This window comes from Lepidochelys olivacea (genome assembly GCF_965140295.1).
Source record: "Lepidochelys olivacea isolate rLepOli2 genome assembly, chromosome: 14".
NCBI lineage: Eukaryota > Metazoa > Chordata > Testudines > Cheloniidae > Lepidochelys > Lepidochelys olivacea.
The window spans coordinates 41322358-41342850 of record NC_140424.1 but is presented as its reverse complement, the minus strand read 5'-3'; the positions used below and the strand labels follow the sequence as shown (position 1 = coordinate 41342850).

The 20493-nt window shown below is 49.1% G+C and overlaps 2 protein-coding genes across 2 annotated transcripts in view; both read left to right on the top strand.

Moving 5' to 3' along the window:
• Positions 1–424: 424 nt before the first annotated feature.
• On the top strand, positions 425–1290 carry LOC311530310 (histone H1C-like; the record flags this gene model as incomplete). The annotated part of the gene is made up of 1 exon (XM_084646757.1): positions 425–1290. The coding sequence occupies exon 1, from the start codon at positions 754–756 to the stop codon at positions 1288–1290; it is 537 nt and encodes a 178-aa protein (XP_084502883.1). The 5' UTR covers positions 425–753.
• Positions 1291–3088: 1798 nt separating this feature from the next.
• LOC311530854 (zinc finger protein RFP-like) overlaps positions 3089–20493 on the top strand; it is a 30512-nt gene continuing 13107 nt past the window's right edge. Inside the window, exons 1-3 of the mRNA XM_084647812.1 lie at positions 3089–3109; positions 13530–14884; positions 16419–16514. Coding sequence (XP_084503938.1) covers positions 14465–14884; positions 16419–16514 — 516 coding nt within the window. The 5' untranslated portion in view covers positions 3089–3109; positions 13530–14464. The remainder of the gene's footprint in view (positions 3110–13529; positions 14885–16418; positions 16515–20493) is intronic.

The following is a 20493-nucleotide window of genomic DNA, read 5'->3' as shown; positions in this document are numbered from 1 at the left end:
TTAAAGTACTTGGTAATGTTTTACTATGACAGAAAACTAGAGATATTTATTTCCTTTTGAAAGTAGACAAATCCTCATAGGCGAGCATGGGGAAGCCTAGGTGTGTTTCTTGTTTGTCTTTGGAAGGGCGCTGCACAAAAAGACAAAGAAGGAAACCATTTAATTTCTTTGTGTGGGATACCTCACTCCGCCTTAATACTGTTCCCTCGATATCTTGAAGGCAGGTACAAAAATTTAATTGTAATTTAAGATTAAACCCAAATTTTGTTTACTTTTGGGGGACAGGCCGATGGATAAATCGAGGGTTTTGTCGATTTCTGGCGGGGGGAGCCCATTCGGTGGATCCCAAAGATGCAGCGAATGAAAACACCTAACAGTCCTAGCCTGGGGACGTCTACATTAATTGAGCAAAAAGCCAGTCGGACTTTTAAAATTAGAGATCAGTGAAGTTTCAGAAACACAGATTTGTGGGACGCTGGGAGGCGAGTGGAGGCTCATTGATTCTGTTGCGTCCGCCGTCGGGGGGAGGTGGTGCGCGCGGCGAGCTGGTTGAGTCGGTTGCGTCGGGTTCTTCTCTATATAAAGCCCGGCAGGGGGCCAGTGAGATCAGTTTGGAGCGGAGAGTCGTGGAAGCTTCGTGGGAGGTTGTCGCTTTGCAGATAAGAGGCGGCGGCAGCGGCAGCCGTAGCCGTTGCAGCTGCAGCAGCAGGCAGGCGGTGGCGGTTCTTGTGGCTGTGAATACAGTGGGGAGACATGCGAGATTTGAGCTCCATCCTCCAGACTTCTTCCTCAGACGTAGCCTTAGCCGCATTTCCACCCAAGAAAAGAGGGAGGCCGTCTCTCCACGACCTCATTCTGCGGGCTGTTTGCGTCTCTACAGCCCGCAAGGGCGCCTCTCTGGCTGCCATCAAAAAGGCGCTCTTGGCCGAGGGATACGACGTGCAGAAGAACAACGGTCGCCTAAAGGCGGCTCTCAGCTCTCTCGTTAGCAAAGGGCTGCTGCAGCGGGTGACGGGCAGCGGCGTCTCGGGATCCTTCAGGATCAACAAGCACCAGAAGAAGGGGGGCGCCTTGAAAACAACGAAGAAAAAAACGGCCGTCAAGAGACCCAAAACCCAGATAGTAGCCAGGAGATCTCCGAAAAAAATTAACGTCCCAGCAGCTAGGAAAGCAAAGGGGCCCGGCAGAGAGACCAAGCTAGCTGTGAAAAAACCCAAGGCTCGCAAGAACCCGGCCAGAGCCAAGGGGAGGGCTGCCCCCCGCGGCAAAGTTGCTGTCAAGAGGCATTAAAAACACATTCCTTGTCCGCTAATATAAACTCAAAGGCTCTTTTAAGAGCCACCCTCAATACTCACTAAATGAGCTAATGTTTCGGCGGGAGAGCAGGGGCGGTGCGGCGTGAGCTTTCACCAACAAAGATGCTTCTTGGAGGGAAATCTTTGATTAGGAATTTTATTCTGAACAATGTAAAAAAAAATCCAAAATTTCCTATGGAAAAATATTCAAAGTTGATTTTTTAAATAGTTAATAAAACTGTCCTCCCCTGAAAAAAGAGTCCCGTGAAAGAAATCCTCACGTAAACACAGACTTTAAAAAGATCGTTTTACTCCGTAGTAATGATCAAAATCGTAACCTCAATACACTTTGACTAGGAAATTTATATCCATGTTTGTCTCTTTAACAACGATTCTAGGGGAGAACTGGAGCCCGGGCTTCCACTGGTGCCTGTTTCCTATCAGGTCCAGCAAAGCGGTAACTTACTGCCCCAAGAGAGTGCAGGCCTCCTTCCCCTGCCCAATCCCTGTCCTCCCCCTCAAAAGCTCTACCAATGATTCCTCTTTTCATCCAATGAGCGCCCGCCCTTGCCTCTCTATATATGAGCTCACAACTGTACCGTATTTCCTGTTGTGGTTGTTTGATTGGTGTAGCAATGTTGAGACATTCACTGCCAGGTTGAGGTGAGACCAAGGCAGATTGCTCGGAAATCTACTTGGGGGGAGATGACACAGAGTCAGCAGGCACCTAACGCTGTTCGGAAGCATGATCTTGCTACAAGTGGGATGAAAAAGATTAATCGGTATCGATTTAGCACTTGTGGCGCTGCAAGTGGTTTGCTATTGCGGCTCCTCCCTAAACTGCTTTGCTAGCTAGCGCCTGGTCAGAAAAGTCGCTCCGGATTTCAAGAGCGACCTTCGTTTTCAGAGCTTCGCTGTCCTGGTCCCGTAAAAAACAAACAAACTGAAAAACAATGAAGCTTATCTCGTGGTCTTATTAGAAGACAGTAATTTGTGAGCTGTTCCACTAAGGGAGACACCTTCCCACCGGCCGCTGTCCGAGCGATTTGCTTTGTTCTCACTACAATAGCGGGATACAGTTTGGCTCCTTTAGGGACATTCATGGATTTATGAACAAGGCGCTGTGTTCTTGCTACCACCTGGGAGAAAAATGTAGGAATGAAACAAAGATCCTTTGCTGGGCCACAATACTTAATACTTCCCCTGTAGTAAGAGAAAAAAAGAAAACACCCCCCCACACACACACACACTTTTTGGGGTGCTCCTCTGTGATAAGGATTCTGGTTTCTTTCTCCATGAGCGACATGTGGGGAACAAAAACATTCCCCACCCATTCGGGCATAGCACTTGTGCTTTGAAAATGGATAGAGGTAGAATTAAGGGATTATTTCAGCAAATATTTCATTGTATTGATACATCAAACTGAAACCCCAATTAGGAACAAAGCCCAACTATGCTAGGCGCGGTCGGACCATACAGCCCCGGTCCCTGTGAGCAATGGTTTCTAAGTAAGAGAGGGAGCCATGTCCCCCACCATGAAACAAGTCTATATTTTCCTTCAAAAGTCAGTGCCGTTTGATTGGTTTCCCAAACAAACCAATGAAAAAGCGAATGGGCGAAACGCTTCCGTTTATTTCCATATCCAGGCAGCGAGGAGTTGCTGTTCGCTGCTGGAACACGCCAGGGGGCAGTGTTACCCCAGGGCCGCAGGGTAAGAGGTCTCAGTCTTCCTTCAGGTCCTCTCACGCTCTATAAAAGGAGCTCGGGCCGGGGTACTGGTTCATTGCCTGCCTAGAGAAGCAAGCAGGTGGGAGGTAAGCAAGCAAGGATGGATTCATTTTGGTGGTAATGTAGAACAGAAAAGTTTTGTTGCTTATATTTTTAAAGGACCTTATATAGCTAGTTTTCCCAATCATAGGCTTGTTTTCAAGGGTTATGAGTGTAAGAATATATTTACAGGTTGCTTGTTTGAGTGTATCAGTGGAAGAATAATATTGCTGGCTTGGTACAGTAAGTACTTGGCCATGAATTCTAAGAAAGATCCTGAATGTGGTGTGCTTATTATTATGTGGGGAGTGATCTAAGTATGCTTTATTTAAAGGTACTACTAGGGTTGATGCTAAATACACCATCTCTAAGCAAAGTTTTTTAGCTAACCGTTTAAAATTATTAGATTCCGAACATACTCTTCAGGGTTGCCCGTTTTCTGTTGTTTTTTTTTAAGTTCAGTAAAATCTTTAACTGAAGAATATTTTAATGTTTTAATATTTATTGAATTAAAAATTGTTAAAGTATAGTGAACTTTTACATAAACTAAGCTTATAAATTTTTGGCATTTATAGGTTCTAGTCCAGTAGCAGTAAGACAAAGGACCACAACCTGTATCTGCAGAAAATATGAAATGGTGTAATGATTTGCTGTGGTTAGAAATTTTATGCAGGTGCTCTGCCTAAACTCATTCAATACTTCATCTTTCAGTAAGAATATTGCACAGGGGAGGTGTGAAATAATGATAGTTTTATGAACCTGATAACCTTCAGATACGTTAAGGGTTTCTATGAAGAGGATGGTGATCATTCTTCATGTCCATTGAGGGTACAACAAGAAGTATTTGTCTTAATCTTTAACAAGTGAAATTTAGGTTCTTTATTAAGAAAACTGTTCTAACTATAAAGATACTTCAGAAATGGAATAGCCTTACAAGGGAGGTTGTGGAATCTCTGTCATTGGAGGTTTTTAAAGAACAGGTTAGACAAACATTGTCAGGGATGGTCTGTCTAGGTCCTTTCCAGGCCCTACATTTCTATGACTCAATGAAAAAAATCTAGAGTACAAATTAAAAGGGGAAAAAAACTTAAAGGTATGAGGGGGATAAAAGCAAGATCCAAAATAAAATGAGGAAATAATTATCTCTATACTGATAACCACGTTTTTAGTTTAGGTTTCCCTTCCAGCAAATGCTATTAACATTTGTAAAATCAACTTCAAGCTAATTGCTTCCCTTCCTGGACACTCAGAGTGTTTATGGAAACCTTTTTAAAACTCAAAGCCACGACAGCCTGAGCTACAAACCAGCCCTGTCAACCAAGAATAATAGAGAGACAAAGTGGGTGAGGTAGTATCCTTTATTGGACCAACTTCTGTTGGTGTGAGAGACAAGCTTTTGAGCGACACAGAGCTCTTTTTCGGGTCTCTGTATAAGTTCGTCTCCCTCACCAACAGAAGTTGGACCAATAAAGGATATCACCTCACCCGCCTTTTCTCTCTACTATCCTGGGACCACCACAGCTACACTACCACTGCATACAGTCAAGGCTACTGCAGTTTTATCAACCTGGGTATGTGACCCAGCCACCACTAGAGGGGGATAAAGCAGCACAGTGAGTGGAGTTGGATTACAGATCTATTGATAAAGCTCAAAGTTCCTTCAGGCGATTTTATCCTTTCAGCCACTCCTAGCCCCCCATCATTTTAACTATCCCTGCCCCACAGGAGGTGGGGCCACCGTGACACCCTGGGAGCAGGCCAGAGATGGTGAGAACTAAGCAGCAAACTGGGCTCATTTTTTTTGGCTCTAAGTAAAGCTTCAAACACGTCTCCAAGAAGTTGCACAAAAAGTCTTTCTGGACATCCCTAAGAAGAGCTGGTGAACACACACACACCAAAGAAGCATCTGAAGAAGGGGGGTTTTTACCCACGAAAGCTTATGCCCAAATAAATCTGTTAGTCTTTAAGGTGCTACTGGATTTCTCGTTGTTTTTGTGGATAGAGACTAACACAGCTACTCCTCTGATACTTGACACACACCAAAGGAAGTTTGCCCTTCAGGCTTTTTCAGTGAGTGGGCGTCCAAATAAATCGCAGCCAGAGCACACGCTTAAACAGGTACCCCACGAACACCTGCCTCTCAGTCACTTCCAGCCAAAAAATGTTAGAGAATGTTCGAGAAGCCAAGAAATTCCCCATCCATGAGAAATGTTAAATTTCCCTCCAAGAGGGCAAAGCATCCTAGCAGCCAGTGAAGAGCAGCGAGAAGGCTCAAAAAGAGCAGCGAGAGTCAGAGCACCAGAACTCTCACAAACGCAGCCATAAGTATTAACAAAGAGGACCTCTTGCTGTACACTGGCATAGGGCTGTGTTGGCCACCTCCCCATCTGATGCCAAGCTCTGTAAGGCGCTGACTGTCTTCGGTGTCTATTCTTAGCTTGGCTCCTGTCTCCTCAGCTCTGGCAGATTCCCAGCCAGTTCTCTCTCCTTCCTCTGGGAAGGAGCTGGACTTCCCTGCCCTTCTCCCAACTCTTGGTCAGCGGCTTCCTCTGCCACTGACAAGCCTCAGCTGCCTTTCAGTCAGTTTACCTTTCTCCCCATGGTAAAGAGTTCCTGGCCATTCCTTGGTCTGCCTCTGCTCCCAGCTGATCTGGGTTATCCCCTTCACTGGACCAGTCCCCCCTGCTTCTCAGCCAGCTCAGTAAATGATTTTTCTCTTGTTTGTCTCCCTGAGCGACATGTAATGCTGTCAATCTTTTCCCACAGGGAAGACTAACTGATTCACTCACTGCTCCCCTGCCCTGCCATTTGAGGAGCTTCTGGCATCCCTTGATGCTTGTGTCATATGTTTGATTGTGTTTTATCTTCCCCCACACACCACACTTTCTTAGCCTTTCATCACATCAGTGTGAGTGGCATTTCCCGTTTATGTTGAAGAATCCACGAATGAAACACACGGCAGCTAGGAAAAAATAATAAAGTGGTGGGGGGGAGAGAATAAAAACATACTTTTTTAATATAAAATTTTTAATTAAATACACGTGCAGCTTAAAAGGAGTTGACTATAGCTGGTGTGAAAAAAAAATTAACCAATTGGTGTGGTGTTTTTTGTCACACTTTTGGAAGTTTGCTGACCCACTCCAGTTCAGTCACGGTTTGCTAACCCAAGCAAAGCCAACAAACGGCCTACATTTGAGAAGATTATTTTGAAGGCAACTGCCGTGTTTCCATTTGTCCTAAATCGGGGGCTCAAAGGGATTATTATTGTTTGTTAGTTGTACAATACACAAACAATTGTATTGGACCGGTCAACCACACTCCTAAGTTGGAAACAGAAACTACTGTAAACTACTAAAAAAGTAAAGGGAAAATTAAAAAAAAATTTGAGAAGGTAAAATGCTTGTTTCATTTACATTAAGATGGTTAAAAGCATTTTTCTTCTGCATAGTAACATTTCAAAGGTGTATTCAGTCAATGTTTGGTTGTAAACTTTTGAAAGAACCATAATGTTTTGTTCAGCGTGACGAACAAGCTCCATGCCCAAGGTGTGTGCGTAACTCTGAGGTTCTGTATTTTCATAGCGCCAATCATTGATCGGGATGACCCACTGGGCTCGATGCTGTAGAGACAGAGACCAAAACCACAGTCCCTGCCCCAAAGAGCTCAGCATCCAAGTAATAGATTAGTGTCCCTTTCAATAACATTTAACATGCTTGTTTCTCTTTTCCCTTTGCCGCACGTTTCTTATACCTTCCCTTCTCCCTCCAGGTTACCCTGTTCAGTCCCTGCCTTTCTCCCTGAATCCTTCTCCCCCACCAGGTTCCCCTGTCCCGTCCCGACTGTTTTTCCCTTCACCCTGCCTCGCTCTCAGACCCCCATAAGCTGTCATCATGCTATATTGGCCTAGTGTGGGGTTTTAAACGGGCTTGGTGCAATGAGTTTGGCTTATCCAGCTTGATCCTTGGGTGCTCATCGGCAGGCGGGAAACTTTTACGGCTAAGTGACACTTTGTCCCCCTGCCATCGGCCGGGATGCGCCTCGCGTCTCTGTCAGAAAGTGTTGCTGTTGATTACGGACGGGGTTACGCAGCCTGTGATTGTTCTGGGCTCCATCGTTCATGCACCGCTAGAGGGGGAGGCAAGAAGCTCAATGACCAGCTGCCTTCACTGCCAAACTGCCTATAGGTCACTGGATTGAGAAGGACCCACATTATTCCTCCTAGAAACACCACCCTTGGCCATCCCCCCCCCAAGACCTGAGGGGAAAGGGCTGATGAACAGCGAATTCTTACACATTGAAGGGTGCTGCACTAGAGGAGTGGTTCTCAGCCATGTACCCTGGGGGGTACACAGAGGTCTTCCAGGGGCGGCAGGTTTGTATAATTTTGGTGGTGCCCAGAACAGGTCCAAGTCCCGACCCCCCCCCACCTGCCTTGTAAGCTGATATATATTTTAAAATAATGTAAAAATGTGAGGGCTTTGGGGTGGGGCTGGTGATGAGGGGTTTGGGGTGTGGGAAGGGCTCAGGCGGAGAGTTGGGGTTCTGGGGTGGGGGGTTCATGATGCAGGAGGGGGCTCAGGGCTGGGGCAGAGGGTTGGGATGCGGGGGGTGAGGGCTTGGGCTGAGGGGTTTGGGGGGTGGGAGGGGCTCAGGGCTAGGGCAGAGAACTGGAGTGGAGGGGGTGAGGGCTCTGGCTGGAGGTGTGGGCTCTGGGTGGGGCAGGCCTGGGGATTAGAAGGAGTTTGGGGTGCAGGCAGGCTGCCCCAGGGTTGGGGCCAGAAAGGAGGACTACCCCCAACCCTCTCCGCCCCCGGCAGCACACTCACCCCACACCACTGTCACTGCACATGCTCCTAGGGCCCCTCTCAGGTCCAGGAAGCCCCCTCACCTCCCCTGTAGTGGGTGCAGTTTTGGGGGGGGCTGCCATCACATGTGGGCCTCGTCCCCTGCTGCTGCCCCTCACTGGGATGGGGCTGCCCCTTGCCCAGCGTGGGGCAGGAACGGTGACGGCAGGCGGGGGGGGGCCCTGTGCTGGTGGAGGGTCCTGCTGGAAAAGGGAAGGGTCCAAGGCAACACTAGTGGTGGGGGGGGGCACTAGGACCCTGCAGCGGCAGTTGATGCCGCGAGCCAGGGGAAGCGCAGTGGGGGCCCAAGGGAGGCCCGCGGGCAGCATGTGGGGGCCAGGGGACACTCCGAGGAGGCGCATGGGAACAGCAGGTGGGGCCGGGGGAGAGACCCGGCCTTGAACATTGGTGGAGCTAGGCTCCTGGGCCCTGAATTTGCTGGATCCTGGACACCACAGGTCCATGTAACTCGCCGCCCCTGAGCACCTCATAGCTTTTAGCCCAGTGACTAGGGGTCTCAGCTGGGTGGGGGGGACTCAGCTTGGGCTAGGGCCCCTCCAATTTCAGGTGCCCTTCGCCTGAAGGGAGAGAAGGCATTTGAACAGAGATCTCCTACTTCTCATTGACTTCTCCTAACCACTGGGCTGTGGGATGGCATTAAGCAGGGCTCCCTCAATCTCTCCCTGCTGAAGCTGCTCCACTCTGGATAAATAATTAAAGACTAATTGGAGCAGGGGATTGTGGGTTTCCCCACGTCCCAGCCGAGTGGCCTACCCGCCAGGATGCAGAGGCATTCTCACGGTCGCTCTCTGGCCCGTGGAGCGCTCGTGCCTCCTGATACTGGGGGGGAACGATGTAAAAGGGGGGAGGACACGTCACTTCTGGAGCCCCGGAGCACCCACAGAGTCGGCGCCTGTGGCCCCACTGGTATCCCACACTGCACTGCTGTCTAGAGAGGCAGGAGGAAGAGCGGGGAGCTGCAGGGAGGGGCCACTGCTTTCTGGGGGGGGGCTGCCTGGGGGAGGCATGACTCAGCTGTTCCGAGGTTGTGCCTTCTCCCCCACTGTCAGCAGGCTCGGGTCGGCTCAGCTCTGAAGGAATACTGGGGGTCCTCCAGGGACATGGAGACTCGGATTTCAGAGACTCGAGGAGGCCCATTGAGGTACTGAACCCAACAGCTCAGGGACGCAATCTGAGCCAGGATCCCCAGAGCCAGAAAAAAGGGCAAATTCGCTCCCCGGTGAAAGAGGCCAGCAGGAAAGTGAAGACCGGAGTCTTGTTACCAGCATCGAAAAATGTCACCTGCCCCCTGTTCGCACAGCGGGGGATAACGAAAACCTGTGGGTTCAGCTATCCCTGCCCTGCTGTACTTGCAGCCAATGCCAGGCCTGGAGGAAGGAGAAGAAAAGGGAGCCTGGCTCATTTGGGAGCTGACCAGGGTGCAGGCAGGAATTCTCTGCCTGCCTGCAAGGGATGGATCAGCGGCTTGCCAGCCAGCAGATAAGCCCCAAATGTGGGGTAAGTGGACTAAAGAGACTTGTAGGAAGTAACCCTGGTCTTGACCCCATCTCTCCTGTTTAGGGATTGAGCTACACAGGGTCCTGGGCTGGGACCCAGTGGAGAGGGAGGGCCTGGATCCCCCTACCACCAGCTTTGGCCTTACACACTGCAGACCAGCGATCTACCTGGCCATGGAAGACCCTATCACAGATGGCAAATCCCAGAGTCTCCTTAAACAAAAAAATCACATCAGAATTCAATTCCACACAGGAAGACTTGTATCTGAACTGTGATCCTGCTGCACATGCTGAGATGGGAGTTTTTCCTTTAACATGGTGCCCAAGGCCCTTCCTAGCATTATGACGTGTCAGGGGGAGTGAGAAAGAACCATGTACCTGCTCGAGGCGCTTCTGACGTCCTAGAGCGGAGAGAGAGAAAAGAGAGCTCCGTGCCATATACTGGGGATCCCTCCTGCTCTGGAGGGGTCTTGCTTTGCCGTCACCTAAAGTCAGCATCTTGTCAAATGATGACAGATTCAAATGCTCATGCTTCTGAAGGCCCTCTTCCCTGTGCAGGGACGTGGGGTGTCTCTAACACAGTCTCACCTGCAGGAATTCACTCGCTGGCTGCCGGCACTTCCCCTCCATCTCACTGATCAGCTTGCTGAAATAGGAATTCTCCTCGCAGAGCTGGGTGTCAATTTCATTCTGCCACTTTTCAGGCTCCTTGTCCAGCTTTCCCAGGTATACTGAACACAATCTTTCTTTGATTCAGAAGGCCCTGCAGGATCTTGCAGTGCCCCACGGTCGTCATTATCAGCATCAGTTATCACTGTAGATGTAGGAGATTGTGCTGACTAGACTGACCCTATGACACCCTGGAAGTTGCTTTTTAGAATAAAATCCCTGATTTCAGTTTGCTGACTTGTCTGCTGCCTCTTTGCACATTCTGCACTCTGCTTTTATGCCAATTGCATAACTTCCTGGGCAGTATACTTGACCCGGTTACTAGATTGAGGATTTGTATTGGGAGAAATCAGAAATGCCGGTTAATAGCACTTTCTGGTTGATAAAGTGCTGGATAACACAGCTTTTACTGTACCTTCAGTTTTCTAGAAAGTTTGCTGCTTTTTTTTTTTTTCATTCAATCAATTGTTTTTTTTTTTTACAGCCTTAAGTTATAGGGTTGTCATAATCATAGAATATCAGGGTTGGAAGGGACCTCAGGAGGTCACCTAGTCCAACGCCCTGCTCAAAGCAGGACCGATCCCCAACTAAATCATCCTAGCCAGGGCTTTGATATAATAGCAGAGGGAGAAATAAATCAGGCCCCAGAAGCAAACTGCAATGGAATTAAATGGTAGTTAAAATCCAGAACAATTAACTGTGACACTAGACAAAGATTTCCTATCTTGTACTCCTGGGCAGCCTCCTCCATGTGAGCTCAGTGAGTCCGGGATCCATCACACACCAGGCAGATGGGAGGGGTTGATCCTCCTCGTAGAACAGTTTCAGGGCCTCCTGGTGTCTCCCACACCCCCTCTCCCCTCCTGCTCCTTTGGCTGCCTGGAAATTCATTCATCTGGCTATTTCTACGACATTCGCTAGCTGCTGGTTTGGCCTGCTGCTCGTCTGCTGAGCAGTTTCCCTGCACTGGGGGCAGGAGATAGTGGTCTCCATCTCCCCCAGCCAGCACTGGGTGATGCAGGCTCAGTAGAAATTGTGCCCGCAGTTTATAATCACCACTGGGTCTTTAAAATAATCCAGAGCAGATGAAACTTGGAGTAGCCATTGGGAGGGTTTCCCTGCCTGGAACTGACTCATAGTCAGCTGATCTCCTAAGAGTTTACTTTTTTAAAGTGACAGCCCATCCAGCGAGCAAGGGAACCTGGTCTGTCTAAGGAGCACTAGTAAATACACAGCCCACAGCCTGGTTCACTTGGAGCTACTGCTGTGAGAATCTACTTGGATTGTCCTGAAGAGTCTCCAGGAATTGGAGATGAATCTTTAACTAAAGCAGGGGCATGCACCGGGATAAAAATTTGGCTGCGTTTGGAGGGGCACTTTCTATCCTCCCCCCGCCCCTCCCCGTGGCTGGCGGGGGCAGCCAGAGGAGCTGGATCTCCTGCCCCGGCCTGGGGAAGGAGGAGCTCCCACACTCTGAACTCCTCATTTCCGGCCCCACCCCAGATCCCGCACCCCTAGCTGAAGCCCTCACCCCAGGGATGGCTTTAGGGGTAGGCCACCTGGGCGACTGCAAGTGGGGGAGTGAGGAGCAACACCAAGCGCTCTGAGCATCCAGGTCCCCTTCCCCAGCTGGGCTGCTGCTCTCCTCCCCTTCCCTTTCGCAGCCCAGCTGGGGAAGGTGACCAGCATGCAGTGAGCCCTGACACTGCTCCTCGCTGCCCCCCAGGGTCAGGGGAGTGAGCAGCAGTGCCAGCTGCTTGACCTGCATGCAGGTCAGTTTCCCCACGTGGGTGCAGGAAGGGAATGCGTTAGGTTAGGTGTGAAGGAGGGGGTAGGGATTAGGGGCACAGGAGGGGAGTGTAGGGGTTCGGGGCAAAGGGGACACAATAGAGGAGTTGGGGGCAGGGTTTAGGAGCGCACGAGGAGGGTGCTGGAGTTAGAGGCAATGGGGGCACAGTGCAGGGGTTAGGAGTGAAGAGGATGGGGAGCCCATGGGGGCCAGGGGCAATGGGGGGTGCCACACCTGCAGGGGCCAGGGGCATCAACATACAAATTCGCTCAGGGCACAATTTTCCGAATGGCTGGCCCTGAGGCGCTTGCTCTCCCTGCCCCGGTGGACTTCTGGGCAAGCCATGTCCCTGTCCCCATGCCTCAGTTTCCCCACCTGTACTATGGGTATAATGCTACTGCCTTGCTTTGTAAAGAACTTCGGCTTTACTGATACAAAGTGCTAGGTAGGAACTAGATTTGGTATTGCCTGTCAGGAGCAGAAGCAGTGAGCTCTCTCCCCTGGGGAGCAGCAGGGAGCGCCTCTCCCCTACAGAAAGGCAGTATGGGGGCCCTGCTCCATACCCATACATATGCAGCTGAGATGTCTTTGCTTGGTGGCGAGGGGAGGCTGTGCTCTTCCCCTCTTACCACAGACAGAATCCCCTGCTGGGGTTGGGTTGGTAACTGGCCCCCCTTCCCCGAGGACTGGGCCTGGGAGTTAACACCTCATTGAATTGCACAAGGTGGTTCCCTCTACTCAGAGCTATTCTCTCAGGTTCTCTGAAAACTTGGGCAGATGTTGCTCCATTGGTTAAACTCAGGGCAGCTCTTCCCCCCACCCCCAGAGCTATTTTCTCAGGTTCACTACAAACTCAGACAGATGTCACTGCCAAGGTGGCCACATTTTTGAGGTTTCCTCCCCCACGAGGGCTAGGTTTTTTGCAGCCTCTAGTAACTTATTCATTAATCACACCCTGCCCAAATACCACTAATGCTTCCCCCTCCCTTCCCCACCAGCCTCCTACCTTCATCAACCACTCTGTTTGCACAGAGGGTTAAAGGGAGGAAGAATTTTAAGTGAAAGAAATTTACAGAAGGACAAAAATCAGGCATCCTAAATTCTCCCCCCTCCCCATTCCCAGTCCATTTCATTTCCAGTATTTTGTATATGGCGTCTGGGGAATCCAAAGCACATGGCTTTGGGTTTGTATCTGTTTGTCTGTAGTGGGGCCTGCACAACTCCTTGTAAATTAGGTGTAAATTATCTAATAGTGGACTCTTTGGTAGGGCTTTTAGGGTATGTCTACACAGATTAAAAGACCTCTGGCACCTGACCGAGGTCAGCTGACTCAGGATCATGGGGCTCAGGCTGAGGGGCTAAAAATCTCTGTGTAGACATTCGGGTTTGGGCTGGTGCCCGAGCCAAACATCAACCCAGCAACTTTTCATCCCCAGAGCATGAGCCTGGTGATCTGGACTCAGTTGACCTGGGGCACCTGTGGGCTTTTTTATCTCTGTGTAGACATACCGTTATAGGGCTGGTTTGAAAAAAAGTAGTAAGCATTTTTTGGGGGAAAAAAACAACCAACCAAAAGCTTTTGAATGAATCAGTATAAAAACTGTGTTGGACAAGCTTGAATTTTGGTTCCATTTGAAATTTCTTCCAGGGTTTGGACAAAACTTGTTTCATACTGAAAACATTCACTTTGGTTTGTGCGTGAATGGTCATTTCATTCACGAAGCTCTCTCCGCACCCCCTTCAGCTCCAGATAAAGGGCTCTGCACAGCCAAACCTGAGCTGTCCTAGCAATTGGTCGTCATAAGGAAACGAGACGTGTGTTAGCTCAAGACACAAGGAGGGAGAAGTTTGCTGCTTCCCTGCTCTCTGGAAGGGGAGCAGTTGCTCCCGCTGGGATGAGTTTAACCTACTTTCTGCCTCCAAGACAGCACCAGCTCGGGGGACAGAGAGGAGAGCCTGTACTGCATACACCACCAAAGAGATACAGTTCGCTTCCCGCTGCCGGGACCGATCGCTCCTGCCCGACCTCCCTTGGGTCCCCCAAATAAACCAGTTGTGCGACAGGTCCATTGCATCATGCTCGATCCCAGGGGTTCTCAAACTGGGGGTTGTGATCCTTCAGGGGGGTTAGACGGGGGTCAACTCCCCCTGAGCGCCCATTAAATTAAATTAACCCCCCATTTTTAATTGATACGGGGGGCGGGGGGGGTCACACTTAGAGGCTTGCTGTGTGAACCAATACAAAAAGTTTGAAAATCACTTCTAGTCGATCCCTTCTGCAGTGTGTTGGCTGTGATCCCAGCTGTGCTCTTCCCCCAGACGGATTTACACCGCTTTGGTCCTGTATCTTGCAGTCCCTGGCAGAGACAAGGCAGGCGAGGTAATATCTTTGATTGGACCAACTTCTGTTCCGTCAGCGAGACAAACTTGGGAACTGTCACCAGGAAGCTGCAGTGCTGAACCATGACTCAACTCCACAAAGCCTGTTTACAGGAAAGGAAACTCCCCTTTCTCGTTCAAGGGTCAACACATTTCAGGGAACAGGGAAGTGAAATTAAACTGCTCTTCTGCCTGGGATGAGCCATGGCTGCTGCTGCAAAGGCAAGGCAAAGCCTCCAGGATGAAGCTTCTTGTTCCATCTGCCTGGAGTATTTTAATGATCCGGTGACTATAGACTGTGGGCACAATTTCTGCCGAGCCTGCATCACCCAGTGCTGGGAGGGCTCGGATAAAGACTTCTCCTGCCCTCAGTGCAGAACGACCTTTCCCCAGAGAAACCTCAGGCCGAACAGGCAGCTGGCCAACATGGTAGAAATAGCCAAGCAGCTACATTTGCAATCGACAAAAGATGCCGGAGCCGGGAGAGCATGTGAGAAACACCAGGAGGCTCTGAAACTCTTCTGTCGAGAGGATCAGTCCCCCATCTGCGTGGTGTGTGACAGGTCCAAGGAGCACAGGGCTCACACGGTGGTTCCTGCAGAGGAGGCCGCCCAGGAGTACAAGGTAGGAAGGAATCATTGTCCAGCACAACTGTCTGATTTGACCACGCCTCATTGTGTGCGCTCTTCTGTGCAGCGGGCACAGACCAGGGGGAGAAGGGGCAGGGCCAACTTTAAATGGTGTTGTGCCCTCAGGATTCTGGGCTGGACAGAGACCCCTGGCATAGTTTAGAGCAGTAGTTCTCCACCGGGGGTACCCGTCCCCCTGGGGGCACGCAGAGATCTTGAGTTTTCGACTGAATTAAAGTGTTCATGGAAAGCAGGTGCTTTGTGCAAGAATGTTGGGTTTTTCCTTAGGGGGGAAAGGTTTTTGTTCAAAACTATTTCAGTTTTTGCTAAAAAATATTAGATTTTTTTTTGTTTTTTTTGTTTTTTTAATGAAAATTTTCCACAGGGGGGGAAGTCGTTTTCTGGCCAGATCTCATTTCATGTACCTTTATTAGTTGTTAACTACATAACTGCAACATTCTTTCTTTTTCATGTTTAATAAGTTACTGGCATGTGCTCTTAACCGGAACTTCACCTTAGCAAAGTCTTTCGCCTGGGAGTTTGGTTACTTTGCATCAGTGACAGATAAGGCTGTGACCTGCTAAAGAAGACCTATGAAAAGAATCTTAAATGTGTGTATCATACTTAATGTTCCTAGTTCTGCCCAGACAAGAGACAACTGCTGATTTTACACCTTAAGACCTGATCTTGCAGGGATCCATAGCTTAGCTCTGTATTCCCATCATAGTGCCTGGACTGTAAATTCTGTGCTAATCTCAAAGAGATACTGCACGGAATCTCACCCATAATTTTAAATTTTGATAAATATTTTTGTTGCTGTTTTTATTATCTTAAACTGGCTGGGAGGAGGAGGCGTTCTGACTGGGGGTCATGTAGCTGTTCGTGAAAATTCATTTTCAAATTCTTTTCTTGCGAAATGTCATTAAGTTTTGTGTACGTACATGATCAAGTGCAATATTTAGTTTTATTCTAAACTGTGGATTTTAATACCCCATCCTATATTTACAATAATGTCTCTAGAGCCTAATATTCCTGTCTATTTAACTTGATTGGAGCATGCAGTTTGACTTAACTTTCTGTCTGTCAAATACATGTATATAATAATTATTTTGCTATTGAATGCATGGCTGATAGATGTGACGTCTTCTTCTATCCAGGGTGACATATGAACTTTGCTAGACAAAGCAGATTATCTTTATTCATATATAATTTCTGATGTGTATATACATTTATATACATTATACGGGGGGGAGGGATAGCTCAGTGGTTTGAGCATTGACCTGCTAAACCCAGGGTTGTGAGTTCAATCCTTGAGGGGGCCATTTAGGGATCTGGGGCAAAAATTGGGGATTGGTCCTGCTTTGAGCAGGGGTTGGACTAGATGACCTCCTGAGGTCCCTTCCAACCTTGATATTCTATGATTTTGAAGGACAGAGCTTGTGAGTGTTTTATAACCGAGTTAATAATTGTGAACCTATAAATAACTCTGAAAAATACCCTCAGGTGCACGTAACTTTTCTTTTCTCTAGGGACAAATTAGGAGTCGTTTGGAGATGTTGAAGAAGGAGATGGAAGGCATTGCTGCACTGAAATTGAATGGGGAAATAACAAGCCAGGAGCTGCTGGTACTTACTCATTAGCAAATGAACCTATGTGATGACTCTGAATACCACTGGAGTCGTACAGAGTAATGTGCGATGCTCTATAATGTATTATCACTTATTTATGTGTAACTCTGTAACACTTCTGCCAGTCACAGTTGGGTGCCTCTAAGAGGCAATACTTCCCCTCTCGCAAGCACAAAGTCTCAGTGTAGCAAAAAAACTTTTAATAAAAGGAGGAAAATAATGCAGCATTAATTTTGGGAAACACCGCAAACAGGGTTTATAAACCTAAACCATGAGCAAAAGACCTACCACCAAGGAAGTTGGGCAGTGTCCTTTTCCCCTCAGGTTCTTAAGTCTAGTAACCCAAAAGTCCCTTTAACTGTCCCTTTTCTGCACCCCACTCACAGTTGCTGTCCTTTGACAGTGCAGGCCTAGAGTTCAGAAGTGTATCTGCAGAGTTCACCTCCCACCCTGGGGCGGGGGTGGGAGGAGGCACCTTACTCACTCCACTGCTCAAGTACTCATTCACCGCCACTCTCTACAGGGCTCTGCTCTGGCACTCTCAGCTAGCTGCCCTGCCAGCCGCATCTCTCCACCAGCTGCCCTGCTGACTGCTCACCACACCTCTCCACCAGCTACTGTGCTGGAAGTACCAAGATGCCTTCAGGGCCCCCCACTTAACATAGGTCTTAGTGATTTCAGCTGTTAGTGCAGGGAGCCTCACTGATGATGCACACTGGGCAGTCTCTTGCATCAGAGACACTGTACCAAAGCAGGGCTAATACTTAGACCTAGGTATCAGTGATTTCAGCTCTGTAGTGTGTAACAAGACTCTCAATTGAGTCTAAATTACCTCTGTTATTACACAGTGGAGAGCTGCAGAGTCAAATGGTATCTAGGGCCCTTACGCAAGGCCCACACCCTCTCTCCCACTCACTGGGCTTTGGAACCCATGTTCCCAACTTAGCGAATGCTGTTCAGTTGAGGGTGAGTCCCTCAATTGGAAAATGCGAAGTACAGCTCTGCTGCCCTTGATTCACACAGCAAGGATAACAACCCTTTATTACTCCTGCCCCAATAACAAGGAGACTTGGGCTGCCACACCAGCCAAACGTGACCATTTGGGCAAGCAATCCCATCATGCTGAGCACCTAGGCAGGGTGGGTGTGCCCATGCAAATGAGATCATCTCCACCCCTTGTCTATTTAGACTCAGATTTTCAGGATAGCTACTGTCTCTCACTGAGGGCGGCAGAACCGAGTGGTGGGAAGGGAGACTAGCACCCCCACAATGGAAATAATATGGGGCTCTGCCCCCATATGAACTCATGAGAGGGGAGAGAGGACAGCGCAGGACCCAGATGGGCAGAGGAGCAGGAAGCAGGGCAAAGAGGGGCTAGAACATTCCCGGGAAGCAGGTAGGAACCTCCAGGACCCTCCATCCCAGCCTGCAACCGGCTGTGTCTCCACTGCTCTGCCTCCCGAGTCTCAGTACATCCCTCTCTCCCCCCACTGTCCCTCCAACCCACAATCTCTCACCGTGTGTTTGTACAGCATCTAGTGTGATCTGAGTTGGAGCTTCTGTAGGGTTGCCCGTGTTGGTGGGACTTGTTCCTGGAGGTTTCATCCCATGATGTAATCTTCAATTAAAAATTAATCTTTAATTCCTGGAGACTCTGGGACTGTTAACCCCCACACCTCTGAGCACTATCCTAATACAACTCATAATAATATGGCCCTGATCTAAAACCTACAGAAGTCAATACAAGTCTTTCCAATGACTTTAGTGATCTTTGGATCGTGCCTTGGAAATGCTGATAAAGCTCATCAGGAAACATTTAGTTTACACCAGCAGGGTCTGCATGGACCAATTAATGTGTAACGCATTAGTTCACTATGGGAAATCACTCCGTGTAGATAAGCCCTTAGGCCATGTCTATGCTACACCTGTAGCACCATAGTGTAGACGCATCCTACATCGATGGAAGGTTTTTTTCCACCCATGTCGTTAATCCACCTCTCCGTGAGTCAGTGGCTAGCTCAGTGGAAGAATTCTTCCATCAAATTAGCTGTGTCTACATCCTAACCACAGCACTCAGGGAGCGACATTTTTCACAACCCTCAGAGATGTAGCTAGGTCAAGCTAATTTTTACATACAGACCAGGTCTTATTGATTTAATTACCTAAGCCCCATTTTCAGTACTGATTTAGGCACTCATTGACTTTCCGTTAGAATTTTGGACTCAATTTTTAAAAGCGATTAACGATTTTAGTTGTGTCCTTTTTTGGACTGTGACAAATTTTGTGCACCATAGTTGACCTAACCACTGGATACAGACGTGGCTATCGGTTGAAATCACGATGGGGGATGGAGCTGACACCCCTAGCAAGCCTTCCTGCCTCTTGAAACAGGGTTAATGAACTTGGAGAAGATATAAGCAGAGACAAAAAGGCATTTTGTTATCCATAACAAGGCACACTAGCCACAATAGGGTACAGTGCAACTGAAGGCTCAGTAGAATACAGCACCCTTCGATTCCGGGGTGCTGAAACAATTTGTATAGTGGGAGTGCTGACAGCCATTGAACCAAACCTGTAAATCCTGGATATGACGGGAACCACTTCAGCACTCCCTGCACCCCTACTTCCAGCACCTTTGCGTTGATCCTTTGAAAGCTGTGCCTTCCTAGCCCAGAAGGCTACAGCTGCTGGAGACTTAGGCCCGGTCTACACTACAGACCTATATCAGTATAACTATGTCACTCAGGGGTGTGAAAAATCCGACCTACCTGTGCAGACAGCGCTATGTCGACGGGAGAGCGTCTCCCGCCGACTTAGCTCCCGCCTCTTGGGGCGGTGGATTAACTACTCCGACAGGAGAGCTCTCTCCCGTCGGCTTAGAGTGTCTTCTTTAAAGCGCTACAGTGGTGCAGCTGCATCGGTGCAGCATTTTAAGTATAGATCTGCCCTTAATGTGAGTGAGAAACCTGTTTAGACAAAGAGCAGCAACTTCCTGAAATGACGTTTTAGCCACTAAAAGCCTATTTTGTTGTGTTTTCCTTGTAACCACAATCTGTCTCTTCTAGTCTTACTCATTAGCACTTAAGTCTCAATTCTTTGTTCGCAGACGTACCCATGTTTCATTATAAAACCATCTCAGGGCTGTATATAAAGCTGAAGGGTAAAATCCACAGCTAACCTCGCAGGCTGGTGTGTATTAGCGAACTCGATAATTTTTGTGAGGTGCCAGTGATGGGAGATGGTTTCGGGGATACACAGAACTGGAAACACTTGGTGTCACCGTACAAAAGTGGTCCCCAGACTGTGGGGGCGTGCCCCCCTAAGGGGGCGCAGAGGAATGTCCGAGAGGTTGTGGCAGCCTGGGCCAGCCCCCCTCCCCAGGTGCAGGAGGGAGGGAGCGCCACCCAGCCCCGCTCTGTCCCCAGTTCCATTCCAGCTCCTCTCCTGGCTTAGCATTGCCAGATGCCTGGTTTTCGACTGGAAGGCCAGTCGGAAACAGGACCTGGCACTATCCGGTCAGCACTGCTGACTGGACACTAAAAGTCCGGTTACTCGCAGTAACCAGCCTCCGCCACCGGGGACCAGGAAGAGCAGCAGCTGCTGCTGGAGCCTGGAGGAGCACTCAGGGAAGTCTCCGGCTAGAGAGGTATCGATGCCTCACCTATCCTGCCCTGAGCGTGGCTTCCCCTCCCCCATCCTGCCCCACTCACCCTCCCATGCCCCACCCTGGCTCTTGGGGGGGTCACAGACCAAGTAAGTGGGGGGGAATTGAAGGAGTAACCGGACTGGTGGCAGGTAGGGTGAGGCCATCGTGCTCTGAGCAGGCTGCTGGAGGGCTTTGAACCAAAGACGGACAGCACAGAGACACCCAAGGTTACAGGGCAGGTGGTGAAAGAGCCCCTTGCTGGTCTGGGTGAACCCCCAAAGCGCCACAGACTCCTTTGGAAATGTTATTGTGTATGGGCCGTCACATGTT